At 46.9% G+C, this 20,689-nt stretch overlaps 1 protein-coding gene across 2 annotated transcripts; it reads right to left on the reverse strand.

The window, feature by feature from the left end:
* Positions 1 to 13,317: 13,317 nt before the first annotated feature.
* Positions 13,318 to 19,911, reverse strand: EGR3 (early growth response 3). 2 transcript variants are annotated; one of them, XM_061593100.1, is made up of 3 exons: positions 19,153 to 19,243; positions 17,924 to 18,057; positions 13,318 to 16,917 (listed from the first exon to the last, which is right to left on the reverse strand). In XM_061593100.1, exon 3 carries the CDS (start codon positions 16,907 to 16,909, stop codon positions 15,854 to 15,856), a length of 1,056 nt encoding a protein of 351 aa, XP_061449084.1. In that variant the 5' UTR covers positions 16,910 to 16,917; positions 17,924 to 18,057; positions 19,153 to 19,243; the 3' UTR covers positions 13,318 to 15,853. The 2 variants fall into 2 exon arrangements, with proteins under 2 accessions (XP_061449084.1, XP_061449083.1); XM_061593099.1 differs by lacking the exon at positions 17,924 to 18,057 and having other exon boundaries at positions 19,153 to 19,911.
* Positions 19,912 to 20,689: the final 778 nt, after the last annotated feature.

Here is a 20,689-nt window from a genome sequence, read left to right on the forward strand (position 1 = left end):
TCCCCCACCCTGTCCTAGGGACCATAGATTTGCACCTTTAATTTGTTGATAAAAATGTTAAAACAAATGGCAAGTGGACATGTCCTTGTCAGTCATCCTGGCTGCTTTGCACTCACTGGCCAAAACAAAGAGTTGCATGCAGGCTTATTTAATACTGAAGGTCTGGTCGTCTGTGCTTGTGCTTTAAAAAATATCTCCCTAAGAAAAAGAGGCTTTTGTTATTTAAAAAGGAAAATATTCAAGGAAAGGGCAATATAATACTTCCCATTACTAAGGCTCTGAGTCTTTAACATGTCCACTGTAACAATCTACTGAACAGTAAACTGAACTCTACTCTTGGAAAACCCAGGATATCTCCCTAAACCAAGGATTCCCAGACTTTGTCATGCACCTTCCTAAATGAAGGGGGGGAAACGCATCCAAACTTCCTGAATAGTAATACTGCCAATAGTCACAAGGGCAATTCCATTCCAAAGCTGGAATCAATCATCCATCATCATCATCACCAAGCCAGCATTAGCTTGAAAAACTTCTCCAAGGAATTAGAACTTTTCCTGGGAGTTTCCTAAACTGAGAGCTCACAGAGTAGTGGACCTCTCTTTAGGAAATCCTGTGCCTCCAGCTATGATAACCATCTTTCTAAAAAGGCAAATCACAGTGGGTCAGTCTATGTAGTGTGTCAGATTTATGGCAGTTCTATAAGCCTCAGGTATAAGCAAAGAAAGGTGAACAAAACAATAAGGCTGTTCTTTCTTTTGAAATGGTTATTCCTTTAAACATTTTGAAGCCATCAATATATCTACCCCACCACCTTAATCTTATTTTCTTCAAACTTTCACATTCCTTCACATGTTTTTCAACTGATATGTTACCAGTGCCCTACTGATGCATTCAGGTAAGGTGGTTACACAAAATGGGACAAGATGTAATGAAGACCATCCCATCTAATGATGTGTAGGCAAGCCTGGTTTCATCATTAACTTGTTTTTATCTTGTAAATTTTACAACTGGTTTTAGGTTTCAATTTCTGTATTGCAAGACTCACATCTGTTTTCCTGTGTTGAAATTATTATCATTTATCCGTTTCTATTCCACAAACACATATAAAAATATATGTGGCACACAGAAATTCAATTAGAAAACAAGAGAACAAATAAAATCCAGGAGAATATATTAAAGAAACAGAAACACAACAATGGGTATCTAAAGGTTATAAACACAATAAATCATTTTCATAAGGCTTGGCGAAATAATCAAGTTGACATGTGAAACTCATTACAGGCAATGCCAACTTGATTTCACTAGGAAGAGAGTCTGTAAGCCCAGTGCCCTCATACTAAAACCACAATTTTGTGTTGAGAACAATCTGATACTGCCAGGCACCATCAGATGTGCTTCAGCAGCAGATTGCAAAGATCAGGCAGTGATCCAGTGGTCACAAGTATACCAGAATGGCATTAAAGTATCATAAGTGTGTTTGCAAGATCCATGGAGACAGATCAGTTTTACTTGTGAATCGCTGAAAATATATGTGCACCTGTGTAATATACAGTAGTATATTCCACCATGTCTTTGACAAATTTAATCAATGAGACTAGCAATTTCTCCAAAGACCTTGGGACAAAATATGGGTCAATAAGGCTTTCTCTTTAGTAAAGCTGGAGAAACAAACCCCCAGATTTAAGAGAAGACAGAAAATGTAGAAGAGTGTCTTGCTGGAGCTTTTAGATATGATAGCCTGTGTTTAACTGTGTACATTAACTGTCATTAACAAGTAAAACCTATTACTGATAGAACGTCTTATTCCAAGAAATTACACAAAATGGAAGAATTCAATGAGTAAAGAAATAAAAAAAAAGTTACTGCCACATCTCTTCTCATATAAGTAAAAATCATCTTTACCTCCCTTTCTCCTGGGAATAGTCTGCTTTTCAAATCTATTGCAATTTTCCCTGAATGTCAGAATTCAGAAAAATTGTTCTTAACATCCAGGGGGAGGGAACATGGCAGGTACTTTACATTGCTTCGAAGCTTGGAAAAGCCAACTGCAATACTGAAATTTAATAACACAAAAAATAAAATCGCTAGACATCTTACTCCCAAACAAACTCAAAAAGAGTTTAAAATATTTTGAGATCGTTTAATTGCTTCCCACCTTCTTTAATAGTATTTTGGGAGGGGGAACGATTCTTACTTGAATACACTATGCATATTATGGGCTGGCAAGCAAAAGCTGGAAATGTGCTAAAAATGAGGATGAAAGCAGTTACTAGAGAGTAAGTACAGATTAACTAAACTGGGACTTTTTGCCAAGTAAGCATACATTTTATGGTTTTAATTTTTTCTTGCAAACTACACAGAGGAATTTTGTAACTGGGTGGCAAATAAATATTGGAAATAAATACATAATACATTGCACACATCTCCTCCTGTAGATACAGGTACAGCTGTGATCCTTAGTCATTCCAATAAAATCAGTGGAAATTCTCCAGAATAAGTTACTTTTGAGATATCACCTTACTCCATATATGTCCACCCAACTGCTTCAGTCTGTATCACTGACACTGTTACAGGTGCCACATAATATTCAGTTGCACTTGGAAAAAAACTGTCTTCTAATGTGGCAGCATCCGCACGTTGGAATTCCCTGCCTACTGATTTCAGGCAGGTGCCTTTGCAGTTCTCTTTTTGGTGCCAGCTAAAAACATTTTTGTTTAAGCCAGCCTATCTAGACATGTATTTATTATTATTATTATGTAGAAGCCGACATCTTTTAATGTTTTTAGCTTAGCTGTTGATTTTAATTACATTTTGATTTTTTTACTTTACCTTTCATTGACAACTTTAATGTCTGTTTTATTTTTATTTTTTTGTAAACTGCTTAGATTCTACTTACAATCAAATGGTATATATTTTGTTAAATAAAGCAAATACATTAAAACTTCCAGCCTCCTCCTGATATTCTGATGCCAAAGATTTGTGCACCTGTTACATTTTACCAGTTGACTGGTACAATGGGGGGGGATGCATTTTAACAAGGAAAGTTCCAGAGAGGTGTCCATGCGGCAAACTCACACCCCAGACTTTCTTGGGGAACCCTAAAATCTAATTGACATACACAAAAGCAGCTTTTGTGGACCAGAACCTATTTTGTCAGATTCAAGGGGTTAGTTTAAAGTAATCCACAAAAGGTAATGCCATAATAAATGTGCCCTTAAGGTGTCCTCAAACTCTTTGCTGTATTGTTGTTCACTCTAAAAGGAAAGAAGACACAGTGGGCAAGTTCTGTGACTGCATGCAGCACTTTTTTACATACCCTTTTCCAGGTGGGCTGGGGGCTCTACGTTTACAAGCAAACCAAGAGGCTAGATTTTGCTCAGGGCACCCACCTAACTTAGGTGCATTAATTTCAGTAACTCTACTCTGTGTAGGACTTAGCTGAATACAAGCCAGAATATACATTTAAATCCTATTGATTTCATCTAGCGAAATTAAAACTCGTGCTGAACTCTACTGTTGAAATCGATGGAGTTTAAGGAAGCAATCCTGAACACTTACCAGGAAATAACTCCCATTGGGACAATGTACAGGATTGCACCATAAGATAGCTTCTTTTTGACTGCATAGTACCTACAGGCACCTAATTTATCCTAAAATAAATGCTGTAAAAACGGTAAGGTGGGCACAAGCCCAGATGTTTAGGTCCAAGGCAGCTAAAAACTTATAGCACGAATCTGTTCTACTTTCTCACCGCCACCACTGGCAAAGCGAGGAATTAACGCTCTTTAAAGTTTGCGTCCGCTTAAAAAAGATAAACTCAGCAAGGCAGTGACTGCTTGAACTTTTGCTTTGCTTTGGCAACCATCTTTCCTCACACGTACAAATACCCCTTTCTGTACCGTACTGATAAACAACGGAGCTCAAGCGCTCAAGGTTTTGTAAGTCTGGGAGCCTGCTCCGTCCGTGCATCTTTCGAAAAGTTATTTCAGCACATGACTGGCTTTATTCTTAAGGAGAATGTTTTTTGCAATCGTTTGCTGGGAAAACCGGATGGAGGGGCAGGTGTAAAGCGCGTCTTTCGCTACAGAAGGATCCGATGGGGCCTCCGCATTTGCAAAAGTACAGAAAGGTTGAGAATTTTTTTTCCAGAAAAAGAACATATTTTAGGGATGGGACGAAATGAATAGATTGATCCAGCTAGTCATTCCGTTCTTGTATACCAAGGTAACTCCGGGTTTCGGAAGTGTTTGGAAGCCAACCGCCCTCTGCCCCATAAATCTTTGCCCCTTCACCCCAGATGCGTGCAGTCAGGCGCAACGGGCACTCCACACATGTTCAGAGGCACTCTCGAACTCGTGGAAGATGTGAAAGACCTGCCCTAAGAAGAACCGTTTGCAGGGCCTGGGTCCTCAAAGAAGTCCCAAGGCAGCGGAAAGTTTCTTCCGCGCAAGCCCGACCGATCTGAAGGGGAGCTGGGCAAGGAGGAAACACGGGAGGGAAGATCCCTGGCGTAAACCTCCTTACTCTGACCCGGGGCTGGTGTCCTTCCTTTGGAGTGGAGATCGCCCATGGGGAACGTCCCGTTGTGGGTTGAGACTGCCCCCAAAGAACATGGACGGGAGGAGAAAAAAAAGGAACCGAGTCACCAGGGTCGAGCCTCGCAAAGAACCAGGAGATGTGCGCGCGGAGTTGCATCTCTCCAGGCCCGGCCACAACCAAAGCCTCGGGCGTGCCTGGCCTTTCTCTTGGCCTCCTAGGGGTCCTTTCTCGGACGTGGTGTACAATCCGGTGCACACTTACGCAGTGGCGCAATTAAGTCATTTCAGATTTAGGCTGCAATCCAATGCACACTTACCCATTGAATCGAATGGAACTTACTTCTGAGTAGACATGTATTGGATTGCATCCTTCATAGTGTCATGGGCATAGCGGGGCGGGAGGGCTCTTAATATTGTCATGGGCATTACTAATAAATGTGGCGCGCCACCCTGGCTGCGTTTGGGAACTTCTTTCTTCCAGGCCTTCTCTGATAACACAACTTCCTTTCCCTGGAAGTAAGCCCTACTGAACCAAAGAATGGCTCCGCCAGAATTTTATTTAGGGTTGGGTGTGCAGAAGGCGTAAAGGGCCTTAGCGGTGTAGCAGTGGATAGAGGCGGGGGGGGCATGATCTGGGATGGGGGATGCTTGCCCCCGCCTACCCCTGGCACAGCCTGTGCACTAGTCTGCAACCACGAGGGATTTCCTTCAAGACGTAATAACACTGCGATGTCAAGCCCGTGGACTTCCCTCCGTATTTACATGTATAGGATGGGGGGGGAGCAATCTAATGTACTCTTACCCAGTTACCCAACTGTGAGCGCAGTGGAATTTCCAAATTCCGGGCAAACGCGCAGGCTCAGGCTGCAACCCTGCGGGCACTTATTTGGAAGTGAAAGTCTCATCGAGCCCAGTTATATACCCCAACATACAGTCCGAGGCTTGCACGCGCAGGTCCTGGGGGCCTCTGGGGCTCAAGGCCTCCCGGAACAAAACGGCCGAGGCCATTTGGGGAGCAGAGGGCTGGAGGCGACTTGCAAAAGTGAGTGGTCAAGGATTTGCGCGAAGCAGGCGACAATCGTTTTGTCTTTAAACAACAACCCCGTGATGGTTTGTTTACAAAGATTTCTTTATGGAGCAGCGCAAAGGGTCTCGAAGGAATTGCTACGCGTCCATTTCAGCGCCTCAAGAGCTGTTAAGATCCTTCCAGCCACTGATAAGCCTTTCGTCAAGGGAAGGGGGGGGGAAGGCCCAGCAAAGAAAAGGCAGAAAAGGAGCTGAGGCAGTAGAGGTGGAGGGCGAAGAGGCCGCCCAATCGTTCCTTGGCCAGAAGAAATGGCCCGGAGATAACAGCAGTAGCAGCAGCAAAGAAAGAAAGACAAGAAGCTTGGCCCATCCAGCTCAGTAATCTCCGGAGGTTTCAGTCAGGAATCTCGAACACGGGACCTTCCGCATGCAAAGCAGACGCTCTACCACTCGAGTTCTGTGGCCCTTACAAACTGAGAAGAGGCCTTGCCTGGCAGGCCAAGCCACAAAAGGATGCGGGCGGAAAGGCCGAAGGAAAAGCACGCACAACAAAAGGGAAGGGGGAAGCAATGAGAGAGGCTCTGGGGAAAAGTTCAGAAAGCTTCCTGGGGAAAGCGCCCAATCCCTCCAGACTGTGAACGCCAGACTCTAGAAACAAGGAGGGCCCGATCGCCTCGAGAAAGCTGCCTGTTGGGAAAAGTGTGCGTGCAACCCTGCCCAGATTTTCTAGTTACGCAGATGGTAGGCCAGGCTCACTTGCGTAAACTGGAGAAGCTTCCATTCAAGCTACGCTATGGACTTTACAGGATGGGGTGCACGGTTTGTACGTGGTTTTCTGTGAAGCTTGAAAAAGTGATCACCTCATCCCCATTTTATCATTTTCTCCTTTTGTTCCCAGTAGGAGTAGAACAAGAGGAATGCCAAACAAGAGATGGATTGATTCCTTAAAGGAAGCCACAAACCTGAACTTACAAGATCTGAACAGGGTGGTTTATAACAGATGCTACTGGAGGTTGCTGATTCATAGGGTTGCTATAAGTCGAAATCGACTTGAAGACATATACTGTAACAATTCCTACTTTTATTTCTTCTACCCACGCCCCCATATCTATAGTCCCACTCTCCTTTTACCCAACCCCTTCAATTGTATTCTGGCATTTTTTTCTCTTTTGTTTTGCTCCAAGACAGAAAGATTGTGCGAAAGGCCTGGGTTGCAGACGTCCAGAGTAAACTGGACTCGATAAATGCTTAGAGAAAATGCATGCTTGGGCAGGGGAAAACCTCATACTTGGAAATCTTAGCCAGCTTCCATATGCCTCTGTGTATTACATGTTTTCAGACCCTTGGCTTCCCTGTTACTGTGGTGGTCACTGCAAAGATATGGGTTAGATCACTATATTTGAAGCAGAAACAGCAGCTTGTTCAGTATTTCTTTGACTAGGTTTCAGGCACATTTTATTTGGAGAAACTGACTGTGTACACACTACATTTAAAGCACACGCACCATCAGAATCCTGGGAACTGTAGCTTACCTCTCACAGAGCTACAGTTCCCAGCACCCTTAACAAAATATAGTTTCCAGGATTCCTTCAGGGGTGTTCTAAATGTATGCAAAATGTGAGACTGGGCAAGTACAGTTATTTGAAAAGTGAAAAATACAGTAGAGGGCAATTTTGAAAAGATGGTATGTGTGTGTAGGAGGTGTCACAGATTGCAAAGTTTGGATCACACTAGCAGGTGGGGGGGAAGCAGGTGAGGCTGGCTAAACCTCTTACTGGGATACATGGATAGATGCAAAGCACAAAGTCAGAGGTCAAGTTTGGATGGGGACAAGGGTGTAATAGGGAATATTAACGATAACATTATGCAAAAGTAAACAAGCAAGATGCTACAAGAGAAAAAAAAATCTTTAGCAAAGAACTCTTTGAGACAGTGAAGAAACTATTCAGATAGAACTCCCAGCAGGGGCTTAGTGCAGCTTAAGGGACAAGTGTTACACAAAAAGATCAACAGAGAGTGAGCACGGGAGGTTGCAGGCATTAGAGAGTGAGCACTGGAGGTTGAATAAGGGAAGAAGCAGGAACTGCAGGAAGGTGGGGCACCTTGTGCCACTACCAGTATCAGTATTAGAGCAGGCCATAGATCAAAATCTGAAAGGAACTTGCAGGTTGCAAAAAGGTGATGAAATTGACCCGAGGGAGAAGGTGGAGGTGCACAGATCTGATGGGTTTGGACTGGTAAGAAAGCAGGTGATGCTGGTTTATCCCATTGTGGGGAGGTGGGAGGGGAGAAATTGGGGGGGGGAAGCATTTGAAAGGAAAACCTCACCTATCCTTTTCCGAGGAAATTGGGGGTAGGAAATGGGCAAGAGGCGACTAACCTCCCAGATCCACAATGCAATTAATCTTCAGTGGCTTTGGTTCCATTTAGTGCCTCCATGGACCCCAAAGTAACTCATATCTGAGCATTTGCGCACAGTTTAATTGTGGAACAGGTTGCATGTTCTTGAAATAAACAAACTAGAGGCTGACTGAACCAGAAACTAATTGTAACCCTACTCCTTTTTAAAACACACACAAACCAAAACCCAGCTATAGTATACAGAAATATTTTTGAATGGAAAAACAGTAGTGAAAACTGACAGTCAAACACCCTTTACTCTTTACTCCTTGTCTCCCCTTTTCCAAAATTCAGATGGCTCATGTTATTGGTTAAAACACCTTGTATGTTGATTACACTATGTAAAATAACCATACACAGCAAGAGATGCGAGTCGCCATCTCCCCAAAAGTCCTTGTGAGAAGGGCAAAAAGGTTCTGTTTCCTTTGAAACACTTTCTGTTCCAGAGTATTTCCTATATAGGGCACCTTTTTGGTTACACTAGCATGGTGTAGTGGTTAGAGTGCTGGGGTAGGACCTGGTAGACTAGGGTTCATATCCCCATTCAGCCATGAAGCTCCCTGGATAACCTTGGGAAGTCACTGTCTTAGCTTAACCTACCTCACAGAATTGTGAGGATAAAATGAGGAGGTGGGAACTGTATGTCAGTTTGAGCTTGGAGGAAAGGTGGGGTATAAATGTAATAATAAAAAATATAAAGTCTAAATCTCAGTGAGTTTTGTTCTAAGAAATTGATAGGATGCCTCATGAAATCTCATGTGAAAAGTTAACATAAACTGGCTTGAATGCAAGATGTCACATGGCACAAGAAAACACTATGGGAACAGAGACAAACAGCAATGGTATATGGCATTGCGCGATGACAGGGAGGTGTCCGGAAGGGATACATGCTATGACTGGCTTTATTTATTAGAAATCTAGACTGGCAGGTAAACAGCACAGTGATTACATTTGCAGATGATGCTATACTGGGAGGTGTTGCAAACAGCAGCAAGGACAAAGGATTAATGTGAAAGGATCTAGAGAGGTTAGGAACGAAGATAGATCCAGGCCGGACAAATGCAAGCAATATGCAACTCTAGAGAAATTATCTTCAAGCAAAACTTCATTGTTGGGGAGGCATTTGCAAATTAGGAATGAAGGGAGAGGGGGAAACCAAAATAAGGTTTAGAAGAGCAAATAGGTTCGCAACGTGGCTGAGTAGCAAATAAAAATACTAACAAATCAATTGAAGGCCTAAGACTCGTAAACATGTACTGAGCCAAGAGGTAACATTAAAGCCATACATGTTCTGTTTGGAACTTTGGCTAAAAAACATAGGGCAGATATCTTCTGTCTTCCTTCTGGGACAGCACAATGAACATTCCATTCCTGACTATCTCAATCTCTGTCAGGAGACAATATCAGTTTGCCCAAATCTATTCCCTTCTGGTATTCTCAGAGAATGAAAGGGCTTCAACAACAAAGACCAAAATCTAAGAATGATGCAGAGTTGAGGTAGAGAAACAATATTTAACAATAGTACAAAACATTCTGAAAGCCACCCAGGATCAAGACAGAAAAACCAGCTAAATGCCTGTTGGTTAAGTGAGCACTCTTAACTTCAGATAGTAAAAACTAATAATTACAAAGAATATTTTGCAAGGAGTTTAATAACCCTGGGCAATGCAGTGGAACTATTTAGGTGGACTCAGGAAAATCAAGATCTGACCAGTTGCTAAATAATCTCCAAAGGCACCAGCTAATCCTTTTGTAAGACAACAATGAGAAGGGCCCTCCCAGTTAAATATATAAAAATCCCCGAGAATTATGGGTTAATTCATGTGCAACACTAAGGTGGTAAGCATGGGACTAATTTCTCAAATATTGCATGAATGTCATCTTGAGCAGCCTTCTTAACCCGATGCTCTCTATATGTTTTTGATTAACTTTATCATTGGCCTTGCTGGTTGCAGCTGATATGAGCAGGAGCCCCAACATCTGAAAGGCACCAAATTGGGGAATGCTGATTTTGGGCAAGTCATTTCTTTTGTGGGCACCAAAATTTCTACCAAATGAGGGACTACAGAGTGTTTCAATTTCTCCAAAGCATGTATAAATTAGGCTGGCACAACTTTGTCTCATAAAGATTAATTAATGCACACCAGCTATGAAAGGTATTCCATCGAAGATCCAATAAATCACCTATTTTCACTGAATGCGCAGGACTGCAAAAATAGAGGACTGTCAAGCATCTGGTAGATTGTAATACATGTTTACTGGTCTGCATTTAGCTTGTTTGGTCAGTTATGCAGATCTAGTATAGATAGACGTGCAGTTGCCTGAACAGTGATCACACAGACCGAAAGTAATTAGAATTTAAGTGGGAGACTTAAATTATAATCAGAGTCTTTGATTAAAAATAACAAGGAAGGAGAAAACCAGAGTATATTGACAGAGTGATAATTTCTCTACTTAGAGTAGCTTTTGTCAAAAATTGACTCCCAAAGACAGCAAATATATTGGATTTTGTTTATGGATATGAGAAGAGTTGTTTATAAATGGAATGGCTAGATATTTTTTCTTATTGATTTCTTCAAAGATAAATTAATTGTTTTAAATTTAAATATTTTAAATTTGTTGTTTTAAATAACAAAATGGATGCTACTCAAGTCATCAACAGTCACAAGCACGTACTGATCATTCATGGAAGAGGAGCTCCCTTTTTGGAATTCTCTACTTTGGCTGCCCAGAGTTACCATGCCAGCACTAGTTTTCTCCGTGTAAAATATTCTCACTGGCTAAATCAAAATAGAATATAAACAATATTTTGTGACTTGATGCCTTGTTACCTTGAGCCCAACTGGGAGAAAGAGGTTTCAGAAGAACCGAATGAATGAATGAATTAGATATTGCATGTGTACACAACCATTAATGCACTTTTTTCTTTTCTTTTTTTACAACCAACTGTATCCAAATTCCTACTCTTCCTCAAAAAAGCAGTGAGAAATAGGCCACACATTATAAGAAAACAGGTCCAAGAGATGAGATTGAAATTGCTATAATGAGATCAAATGCCTATCTGAAAGTCAGGTTCTTTTAAGTAGATTTCCCCTGTAAAATGTGTGTTTCAAAATTGAGGCCTACATTTTTTAAAAAAATCTTTATGTTGTACAATTGGCTCACATTTACTCCTACTTTGATGCAGCATATATATGGAGAGCACCTGAGAAGTAACTTGACTGTCTACTGGGACTTATACACAAGTAAACAACAGGGGAATAGGAACATTATCAACATGCCCTGCATGCAGAAGATCCCAACCTTGATCTCAGGGTATTTTAGCCAAAAAAGGACCCTGTGCAGCAGGACTGAGAAAGACCCTACCCAAAACTCCAGAGAGCTTCCAGGAGCTAAGTCAGTCAACAGTGTGGCTGCCCCTAAAAACCTTTGTATGCCTTCACCAGACGGGAGTGGTTAACTATTTCAGAATACATACAAACAGTATAGTTCCCCAAGGCACTGAGTGGGCACCTAAATCCTGCCAGTAAGGGGGAGGGATTGGTTTCCAAGTGGTTTTTGATTTATTTCTGTTTGAATATGCATTCCTGAATCTAAGGACAAAACCCTGAGAAGCAGACTTAGTAGTCCTGATCATTGTGACAGTTGCACCATTCCATTGGCTAGTGTATGCAATCAGCAGAACACTCCATTTTTCTGGAATAGATTTACCCCTTTAGTTTGGAGATGGGAATATTGCATTTATGGGGGTGGGGGAGAAACTATCTCCATGCATGTAGACAAACTGTAACATGACGGGGAGCAGGGTTTGGCCTCAAAGTCTCCAACTGTTACTTATCTATGTGCTTGAAGGGCTGGGTTTTGTCCCCCCTCCATAATGATAGCATTCACACACACAAAATTCCTACCTCCATACTGAAAGGGTGCATTCCAGGAAAAGGCTTTTCATCACGGTTCTGCTGATTATGTAAATTGACCCTAATTCTATCCAAATAAGCACATTTCACACTCATGGTATGTCTCCATCTGACATATAAACCAGAATAAGATTTCAGCTGATCTATCCCAATTAAACAAATGACTTTAAGAGCTAACTGCTCCAAGCTTTATGGGTTTGAAGACCAAGCTATCTGCAAACGTCAGCTAAATTCATAGGCCTTAGGATTTATTCCCTCTCACTGCTCCGAAAACTATGAGGTGACAAATAAAATATTAACAAAAACACAGAAATACTACCAACATCGGTGGCAGATCAGTACACCAAATAAAATTTTGCTCTTCAATTTAACACGTTATAAGCTTGCTATATACCCCAGTAGACCAGGATAAGATAGTACACATCCTTTATGAGCCCTGTTTCTTACAATTTTCAAATGAGCATAACTTCTCCCACCTCCCTATTTCTAAAAACAGTACATATATGTTTTAAGGACACACGTGCCATGCCACAAAGGGATACTTTCTCCGGCTTTTCCTCCTCTACCTGAAGAGATGGGCCTTTGGGAAGAAGACAGAGCATTAACAGCTAAGCCATTAAGACCCTCCTTCAACTGAGCTAGTGCAAATGCTGCTTTTCTGAGCTATAAAAGTTTATCTTAAATGGAGAATGTAAACATGCAGTCATTACTTATAATTTATATGGAAGTGACCACTCAGTTTCTGGAATAAAATGGAAATGTGGATGATGCAGGTGATGCATAGTGCTGTACAGCAACAGAGTTCCTGGGCACTTACAAACTTCATTTAGACACAAGGGAGATACAACAAGGAGATGACTATTTTTATGCCCAAACTTGTGTGTTTTAGAATGGAGAAGATAAGCTAGTAAGCAACACACTGATATACAAGGAAACATTAAAAGGCAGAGCCAAAGCCCACAGATACCACCATCTAAAGTACAGGCTTAAATCTGGGAATTGGGTCCAGTTCTAAATGAAATTATTTGGAAGTTTATTTAAATGGAGCTTAATTCCAAGTAAATGTGCTTGTGATGTGCAGCTCTACTTCATGTTTACTACCATATCTGGTTCCTATGATAGAAATCATGGAGCAAAACATTTGGGACAAGACCAAGAAGGGTTAAAAGTCAAGGTGCTGCCATTCTGACCACTAAGCCCTGTATATTAACCAAGAAAGAAATGCAATTCAAACAAGATACACACTTCTAAATGGTGCCAGAACCCATTTCTAGATCAGATTGTCAAGGATTCATAATCCCTAATAACCCACTTTAAAGCAGTTTCTTTCCTTTACATAGTAGAGTTTTTTTTCCAAAGCAGAGAATACATAACATATAATGTGAACACACATTGGTATTTAAAAAGATAAAATAAAGATATTTACTACAAGGATTTGATTGTCGGCAAACACAATATATTTACTGCATTAGCATTTGCTCACAGTGCAAATGGTACAACAATACATCGGTTCAATATTTCTGATTTTTCCCCTTTAAAATGCTGTATGCATTAACTATCATATTTGCATTACAACGTGACAAATGAGCAAATGAAATGTGTGTGAAAAGTATCACTTTTTTCACAATATCAAGCATTTTAACCTTAGTATAAGGTACTATAAATCCAAGAAATAAAAACATCCACAAAATATATTACATCTGATTTGTCTTTTTTTCTAAGTACTCAACTTTATACAAAAGTCTTTCAAAAAATATCATTCCCTTAGATTTTTGTAGTTAAACCTGATTTTTGTTTCTTTCAGTTCACATAAATTAGACTGCATTTTTTTCTCTCTGAGAATGTTTTTGTTTGTTTTAATTTTTTTAAACATGCAGACATCAAACCTGGATAAAACACAACCTTTTGGCAACAGTTTTTTTTAAATAATTATCATCATTGTTTTGCTTAAATATCTGAGCAGTTTTATTAAAACAAAACAAAAGGAAAGAAAAACAAAGCAAGACATGCAATGACATGCACGTACCAGAAGGAGTAAAGGAAAAAAGGCAAACTGCTTTCTCTCCCCCCTTAGTTTCTTTTATGTAACCCCCAAATCAAAACAAAACAAAACAATAAAATCACATTATTAAAAAAGTACGCATTAAAACACTGTTTTCTGCATTTCTGGAAATAATTGTCCTTGTGCTTAAAAAAAACACACAAAACAAAACTCATTCCAAAATGATGCCCATTAGCCCTCTTTCCCAAAATGACATTCCCAGGGCGAGCTAGAATAACCTGGAAATTGCTAACCCATGCCCCATTCATTTTTAAGGGTCTTATGAGCACTTAAATAGTTCATATGAATTGACCACACACACACACACACACACACACAGTGCTTTCAAAGAAGAATTGAAGGGCAAGGGAGTGCAAAACCAAACCAAAAAGACCCTCAAAAGAGACACCCTGTGAACTCTTCTGCCTCTTGCCCTCAGGAGGAAAATAAGTAGGAATCATCAACAGTACATTCAAGTGGGGGGGGGGAGCTGAAAGCAGGCAGCCTGGTTCCCTCCAACTCCATTTTCTTGTGGGGCTCAGTACATTCAGAGCTGCCAACAGCAGATGACTGGGAGGTGGGTTTGGTGTGACAAATCAAATCCAAGGGATCGATACAGCCATATTTCCCCACCCCCCCTCCTCCTTTGGAGGAAATAAAAGTTTGGGACGCCTGTGCCAGTTTTCCCAGTCACCCCCCTCCTCTCCTTCATTCCCCACCCTCAATAATTCTTAAAGCTACATAATAAACACCCAGACTAAGTTTGGACGGGTCTCTGTAGGCATCACCCGGCCTGGACTCGGAAGCTGAGAGTGACCGGGAGGGGCCAGACACTTCCTTGGAAAGAGCGGCCCCTTCGTTCCCAAGGTGGAGGAAGAGGAAGGGGCCAAGGAAGGGCCGTGGCGGACGGGGGATGGGTGGGTGCTGGAGACCTGACCAGAGGAGTGTCTCGAGAGAGGGGGGAGGGGTCATTGGCTTTCCGATCGGTTTGGAGGGGGTTAGAATATACTTTTGAGGGAGGGCGAGAGGGGGGAGGGGGGCTTAGTTGTCCGAAAGAAAAGAGAACGAGGCCCAAACCTCTCCGTGTTAAACAGCCAGCACTGGCTCGGGCTGCTCTCCAGTTGGCTCAAAGGAGGGCAGGCGCCCGGCAAGGCGAAGTCAGAGAGAGAGAGAGAGACGGGGCGGTAGCCACTAGCAAGCAGCGCATTTCAACGGGGAACTGATTCGCCCTCAGCTGGCGCAGAGGCCACCCCATTTCTTCCAGCCCCAGGGCGATGTGACTGGGAGGGGGACAAGGGGGGCAAGGCTCTGGTGGGTGCTTCTCTCTTCAGGTGCACACAGACCCTTCAGGTAGGGTGGGGACTTCACGGATGGCTAAGAAGTTCAGCTTCAGAGGCTGACACGCGCTCACACACATATACACACACACACGCAAACACGCGAGCACACCTGGTCTCCCCGGGCAGTAGGCACAGCGCTTTGGTGCCCCCTCCATCGAGGGAGAAGACGAGGAGGAAGATCAGAGGAAAGGGTGTCTGGGAGGAAGGGGTGGTATCCAGGGAAGTTTTCCCGTGTCCGTTCGCTTCCGCCGCCGCCTCCCCCTACCCCTCTCATTCACCCATGCCAGACTGAGCGGCCCCTCCCCACGCACCCTCTTCCCAGGCCAACTCCTCAGCACCCGCTTCCCCTCCTTTCCCAAACCGCTTAGGATCAAGGCGATCCAGCGGAAAGTTCAAGGCTCCCTCCCACCACCGGCTTGCCGGCGGCGGCGGCGGCGGCGAGAGGCGTGCGCGCAAAGGCATCCCTTCAGCGGGAGCCCGGGAAAGCAAGCAGCTTCCGCCGCCGCTGCTGCTGCTGCGCGCGTTTTGCGCAAAGTCGCAACAAAAGGCAGCGATCGAGAGGCACTGGGATTCGGCGGGGCGGGAGCAGCGTCACGCGCAGGTGGTGACCACGGGGGCCAGCGAGGCGACCGCGGGCGAAGCGCCGGGCCCGGTTAGGCCGGCGGCCGCGGAGGCCGCGGAGGAGCCCTTGTCGGCCTTCTTCTCCTTCTGCTTGAGGTGGATTTTGGCGTGCCTCTTGCGCTCGTCGCTGCGCGCGAACTTGCGCCCGCAGAACTCGCAGGCGAAGGGCTTCTCGCCAGTGTGCGTGCGGATGTGGGTGGTGAGGTGGTCGCTGCGGCTGAAGCTGCGCATACAGATGCGGCACTGGAAGGGCTTGTGGCCCGTGTGGATGCGCAGATGCCGCGTCAGCTCGTCGGAGCGGGAGAAGCGGCGATCGCAGCCCTCGGCCGGGCAGGCGTGCGGCCGCTCGTGCAGGGGCGTCTTGCTCGGCCGGTTGGGGTATTTACGCGGCCGGATGGGCTTGAGAGTGAGCGGCGGCTGCTGCTGGAGGCTGCCGAAGCCCGGGTGGATCTGCTTGTCCTTGAAGGCTTTGATGGTCTCCAGGGGGGTGATGGGGGGCGGGTTGACCCGGATCGAGTCCAGGTTTTGGAAAGGTTTGTGCTCGGGGAGGCTGCCCATGTCGTTGGGGTGCCCGTGGTAGAGACTGTAGTCCGGGATCATGGGGAAGAGGTTGCTGTCCAGGCCGCCGGCGGGCTTGCCCCCCTGATAATCCTGCGCCGAGTAGGAGAGGCCGGCTGTGCTCTGCGGGTCGTGGAAGGGCACCGGCTCGCCCGAGTAAAGGTCACTGCAGGTAGAGTAAGGGGGCAACGCTGGGTACATGCCCTCCACCTCGGCCTGGCTCTGCACCTGCACCATGCTCCCCGTCGAGGCCTGCGCACTGGACGAAGGCGGCGGCGGCGGCGGCACTCCCAGGATGCCAGCGCTCATCAGGCTGATGATGTTGTCCTGGCACCAGTTGGATGGGGAGTCGAAGGCAAACTTGCCCAGGTAGGTCACCGTCTTGTTGCCCCCCGGGGCGGGCTGGAAGGAGCCCGAGTAGGACGACAGGTCTTGGCCGGGCTTGTCGTTTGCTAAGCCAATATCCATAACATTATCTGCGAAGGGCGAGAGCGGGAGACAGCAGCGGGGGGGGGGGGGGGGAGAGAAAGAAAGCGGTGAGCGATTTGGGGGGCAAGAGGAACCAAGGGGCGCGGGGAAAGGGCCCTGGTCTAGACCAGGAGGGGGGTGCTGTGGGCGGAGACCGGGACCCCCCACCCAGACCGGTTGAAAGGCCTGAATCCCCCCATGCTCGAGAAGCCAATGGGAAGACGAGGAGAGAAGCTCGGCGCTGACACCTCCAGCACATGGCCTTGCACACGAGACGGTCAGGTGCAGACGCCAGGAAGGAGCCACCACCGAGAGGCCACGAGCCGGGGAGGCGGAGCCCTGGAGGGTGAACGCCGTGGGCTTCACTGGTAGGATGCTCAAAGATAGCTATCGGAGAGGCGAGCGGCAGACAATCCCAGCTCGATGGCTGTCTCTCTTTCCTCCCCCCACCCCCCAGTGAATAGGAACTGAGGCGCTAACTTCCACGGACACGCAAGCACACCCGCTCACACATATATATGCACATGGGATACGTATGTGTCTGTAACGATTTAAACACACACACATATACACCACGCACAAAAACGCATGTATAGGCCGGTGTACATGTGTACACAGCCAAACACACGCGCACCCACTTGGAATGGCAGGAAGCAAGAGCATACAACTGTAGCACTTTGCCTTCGTACAAAACGCACACGTGTACAAACACACGCACTCAAACGAGACAACAAGACACATAGGCAAGAGAATGTCTAAGCACGCCCTCAGCAATCACGCAATCTGCACAGGCCACATCCATGGAGCCCTGGAAGGGGCACATCGAGCCCACCTCATTGTGCCATAGCCACAGGACGAGCCCCCGAGTTTCGCGCGGACTAGAGTCTCCAAGGCTTTGGGTAAAGCAGGTCGGATGTATTTACAGGTCCAGCGAGGAAATCCCGGGGAGGGAGAGGGGGATATTTTGAAAAACCGTGGGGGGGGGAGAAGGAGAGATCAGGAGGAAGCAGGTACCTGACGTTACAGGTAGGCTCACGCTGCCGAAAGCGAACTGTTCTGCCTCTCTCTGTGCTTGTCTCCAGGCGCTTTCCCACCCCACCGACACAGACGGGGACTTCCAGCAGAGCTTTACAAACTTGCCGTGATTTCTGCGTCGAGGCCAGTTATGAAAAATATAAGGGGGAGGGTGGGTTTTCTCTCTCTCTTTTAGGAGCGGTGCGGAGGGTCGAGCAACACCGTGGAGAGGAAGGTTTGGGATTTGGGGCGAAAGGCTTGGTCGTTCGGAAGAAGGGAAGGTGCGTGCGGATGGGCGAGGCAGAACCGAACCGGGTCTGCGCTTCTGGCAAGGGAGGCTCCACTCCAGACCTCTCCTTCTCGCCCCCTCCCCTGGCTGATGTCCCCCTCACTTTCTTTGGAGGTGTCCGGGAGGAGCCAGCGCAACTTCAGCGGCATCCAGAGGCTCCTGACCGTGACCCCTTCTCTTCTGCCTCACCTTTGCCCTCACCCGACTCAGTTCTTCTCTTTTCCTGGCCCCTTCTCCGGCTCCAGGAATCCTCGACTCCCAATCCTCCCCACGGTGGTAAAATAGAAATAGATCCCCCCTCCCAGCCTTCCCCACCCGCCTTGTTCCGACATGATTTCTATATACGTATCGATACAAAGAGAAAGAAAGAGGAGGGATTGTGTGTGTGTGCGCGCCTGAGGGGGTGTTGTGCCAGCGCAACGATGGCAGCCTGTGCAACAGAGAAGCCACAGCACATGGAGAGGGAGACAGACACACACGCACAAGGACGGACACACAAACACGGACACGCATATAAAGGATCTCCCCCATGGCCACAAGCGCACGCCGAAGAGCCAGGCGGCGAGCCACAGGGAGGCCTCCGAAGGGCCTTGTCCAGGGGGCACGGGGGAAGAAGGGCGGCTTCCAAGGGTCCCTGGCTCGCCTCCCCCCCCCACCTGCCGGCTCTTTCTCATCGTACCTTCCAGCTTCTCCCTCGCTGGTGGTTCCTGCCTGCACTCTCCTCTGGAGCTCGGTGGCGGCGGCAGCAGCAATGGCTCCAGCACGCAGAGAAGGAGGAGGTGGAGGGATTTGTCTGGGGGGGGGGAGTAGGGGCCGGTATACATTCCCCGCTCCGGCCTCTCTTTGCGCGTGAAGGCTTCACCACCCACCCGCCCCCATCAGAGGCACATGCTTCGCCCCCTCCCGCCCTCTCATCCGTCCTACCCCCTCGCTCCTTTACCTGTCGCCATCTGGCTATTATAGTGGGCCACCGACGCCTCTCCGTTGCTGGAGAAGATGTTCAGCGAGTTGGGGATCTCCTCTGGGTACAAATTGTCAGGCAACTGGTTCATCAAAGTGTTCATGGTCCCTGGCAGCTTGTCCACGAGTTTGCCTGTCATAGCACTAGAGGAGGAGGAGGAGAGGAGGCTGTTGTTGCGGCGGCGGGTTCAAAGTGGCTTCCAGCTCCGTTCCCGACTAGGCGGCATCCGAATGTCAAATCCGTGCGAAGGAGATCATGCGAGAGAAAAGTTGCGGCGACGAGAAGTGGGGGTACGGAGAGGGAGGAAGGCGCTGCGCGGACGGGGGAGAGCCGCTTTACGAGGGAGGGAGGGTGGGTAGGTGGTCGGTGGGGGCGCGCAATCCTTGGTGGATCCCTGAAGGTGTTTCCTGAAGGGGGAGGAGGAGGAGGAGGGAGATCCGATCTGCTTTGCAGATGTGATTGTAGAAGATGGTGGGAGTCTTTAATCCCTCCCTGCCCCCCTCCCTCCCCGGCCTCGCTTCTTCTTCCCTTCCCTGCCTTCTGCCGCTCTCGTTCAGCAGGTTCCCTCACTGCAGCCGAAATGCTCAGGCAGGGAAATCCACCAGCCTATTTATGTGAGCGACGGGAAAGCTCCGTGACGTAGCTGCCCATATATGGACAGACAAAGCCGAGCCGAAGCCGAGACGTCACAATGGAAGCTCCTCACAATGGAACGTTTAGAAAGCAGGAAGCCAGAGAGAGCCGCGGTGCTGCTGCTGCCGCTGCTGCCACCACTGGAGCTGCTGCTTCCACCACCGGCCCGGGCTGCTGCTGTGCGAGGTGCAAAGCGGGACGTTGGAGACGGCCACCTTCGCGCAGCGGTTGCATGGCGGGAAGAGTGCATCGCTGCCGCCGCTTCAGGGCCACCCTGGAGCGGTGGCTCTCAACCCCACGCGGTTGCTTGGCTTTAAAAGCATCACCAGGAGGCGGACCTGCCTGCCTCCCCAGCTGAGCGCGCGGGCTGCAGAGTGCCCCCCACCCCCGGGGTTCCTCTGACATTCTTTACCTGGTGCTAGTCTTTGGGAAGAAGGAGGGGGAAGAGGAAAAGGGGGGGATAAAGCACTCCAGCATCAGACAGGCTGGCGCGCTTCCTTGTCCTCCTTGTCGTCGTTTTCCTAGCGCCTATTGCTTAAGCAGGTCTACCCCAGCCCCTTTTGGATTTTGATCCACAGCCCCGCGCACGCCACGGGATCTGAGCCACGGAGAAGGGGCCAGCGTAAGGGGGAAGCCACTCACCTCCTCATTGCCCTTCCCGTCTGGAAGACTTAGACGGACAAACTATGGGGGTGGGGGACACACCGTGCGCGTGCGGCCAGCCCTCACCTTGCCTTAAAGGATGCAAAAGCCCCGGGTGGACCGATTGCAACCACAGCAAAGGTGCTTCTTTTGAGGCTTGCCCTGCGTGCCCTCCCCCAAAATCAACGTTAGTAACAGCTAATTAAGTTCCCCCCCTAAAAAGTCCGTGGGGCCCCTGAGT

This window comes from Rhineura floridana, chromosome 12 (genome assembly GCF_030035675.1).
Source record: "Rhineura floridana isolate rRhiFlo1 chromosome 12, rRhiFlo1.hap2, whole genome shotgun sequence".
Lineage (NCBI taxonomy): Eukaryota > Metazoa > Chordata > Lepidosauria > Squamata > Rhineuridae > Rhineura > Rhineura floridana.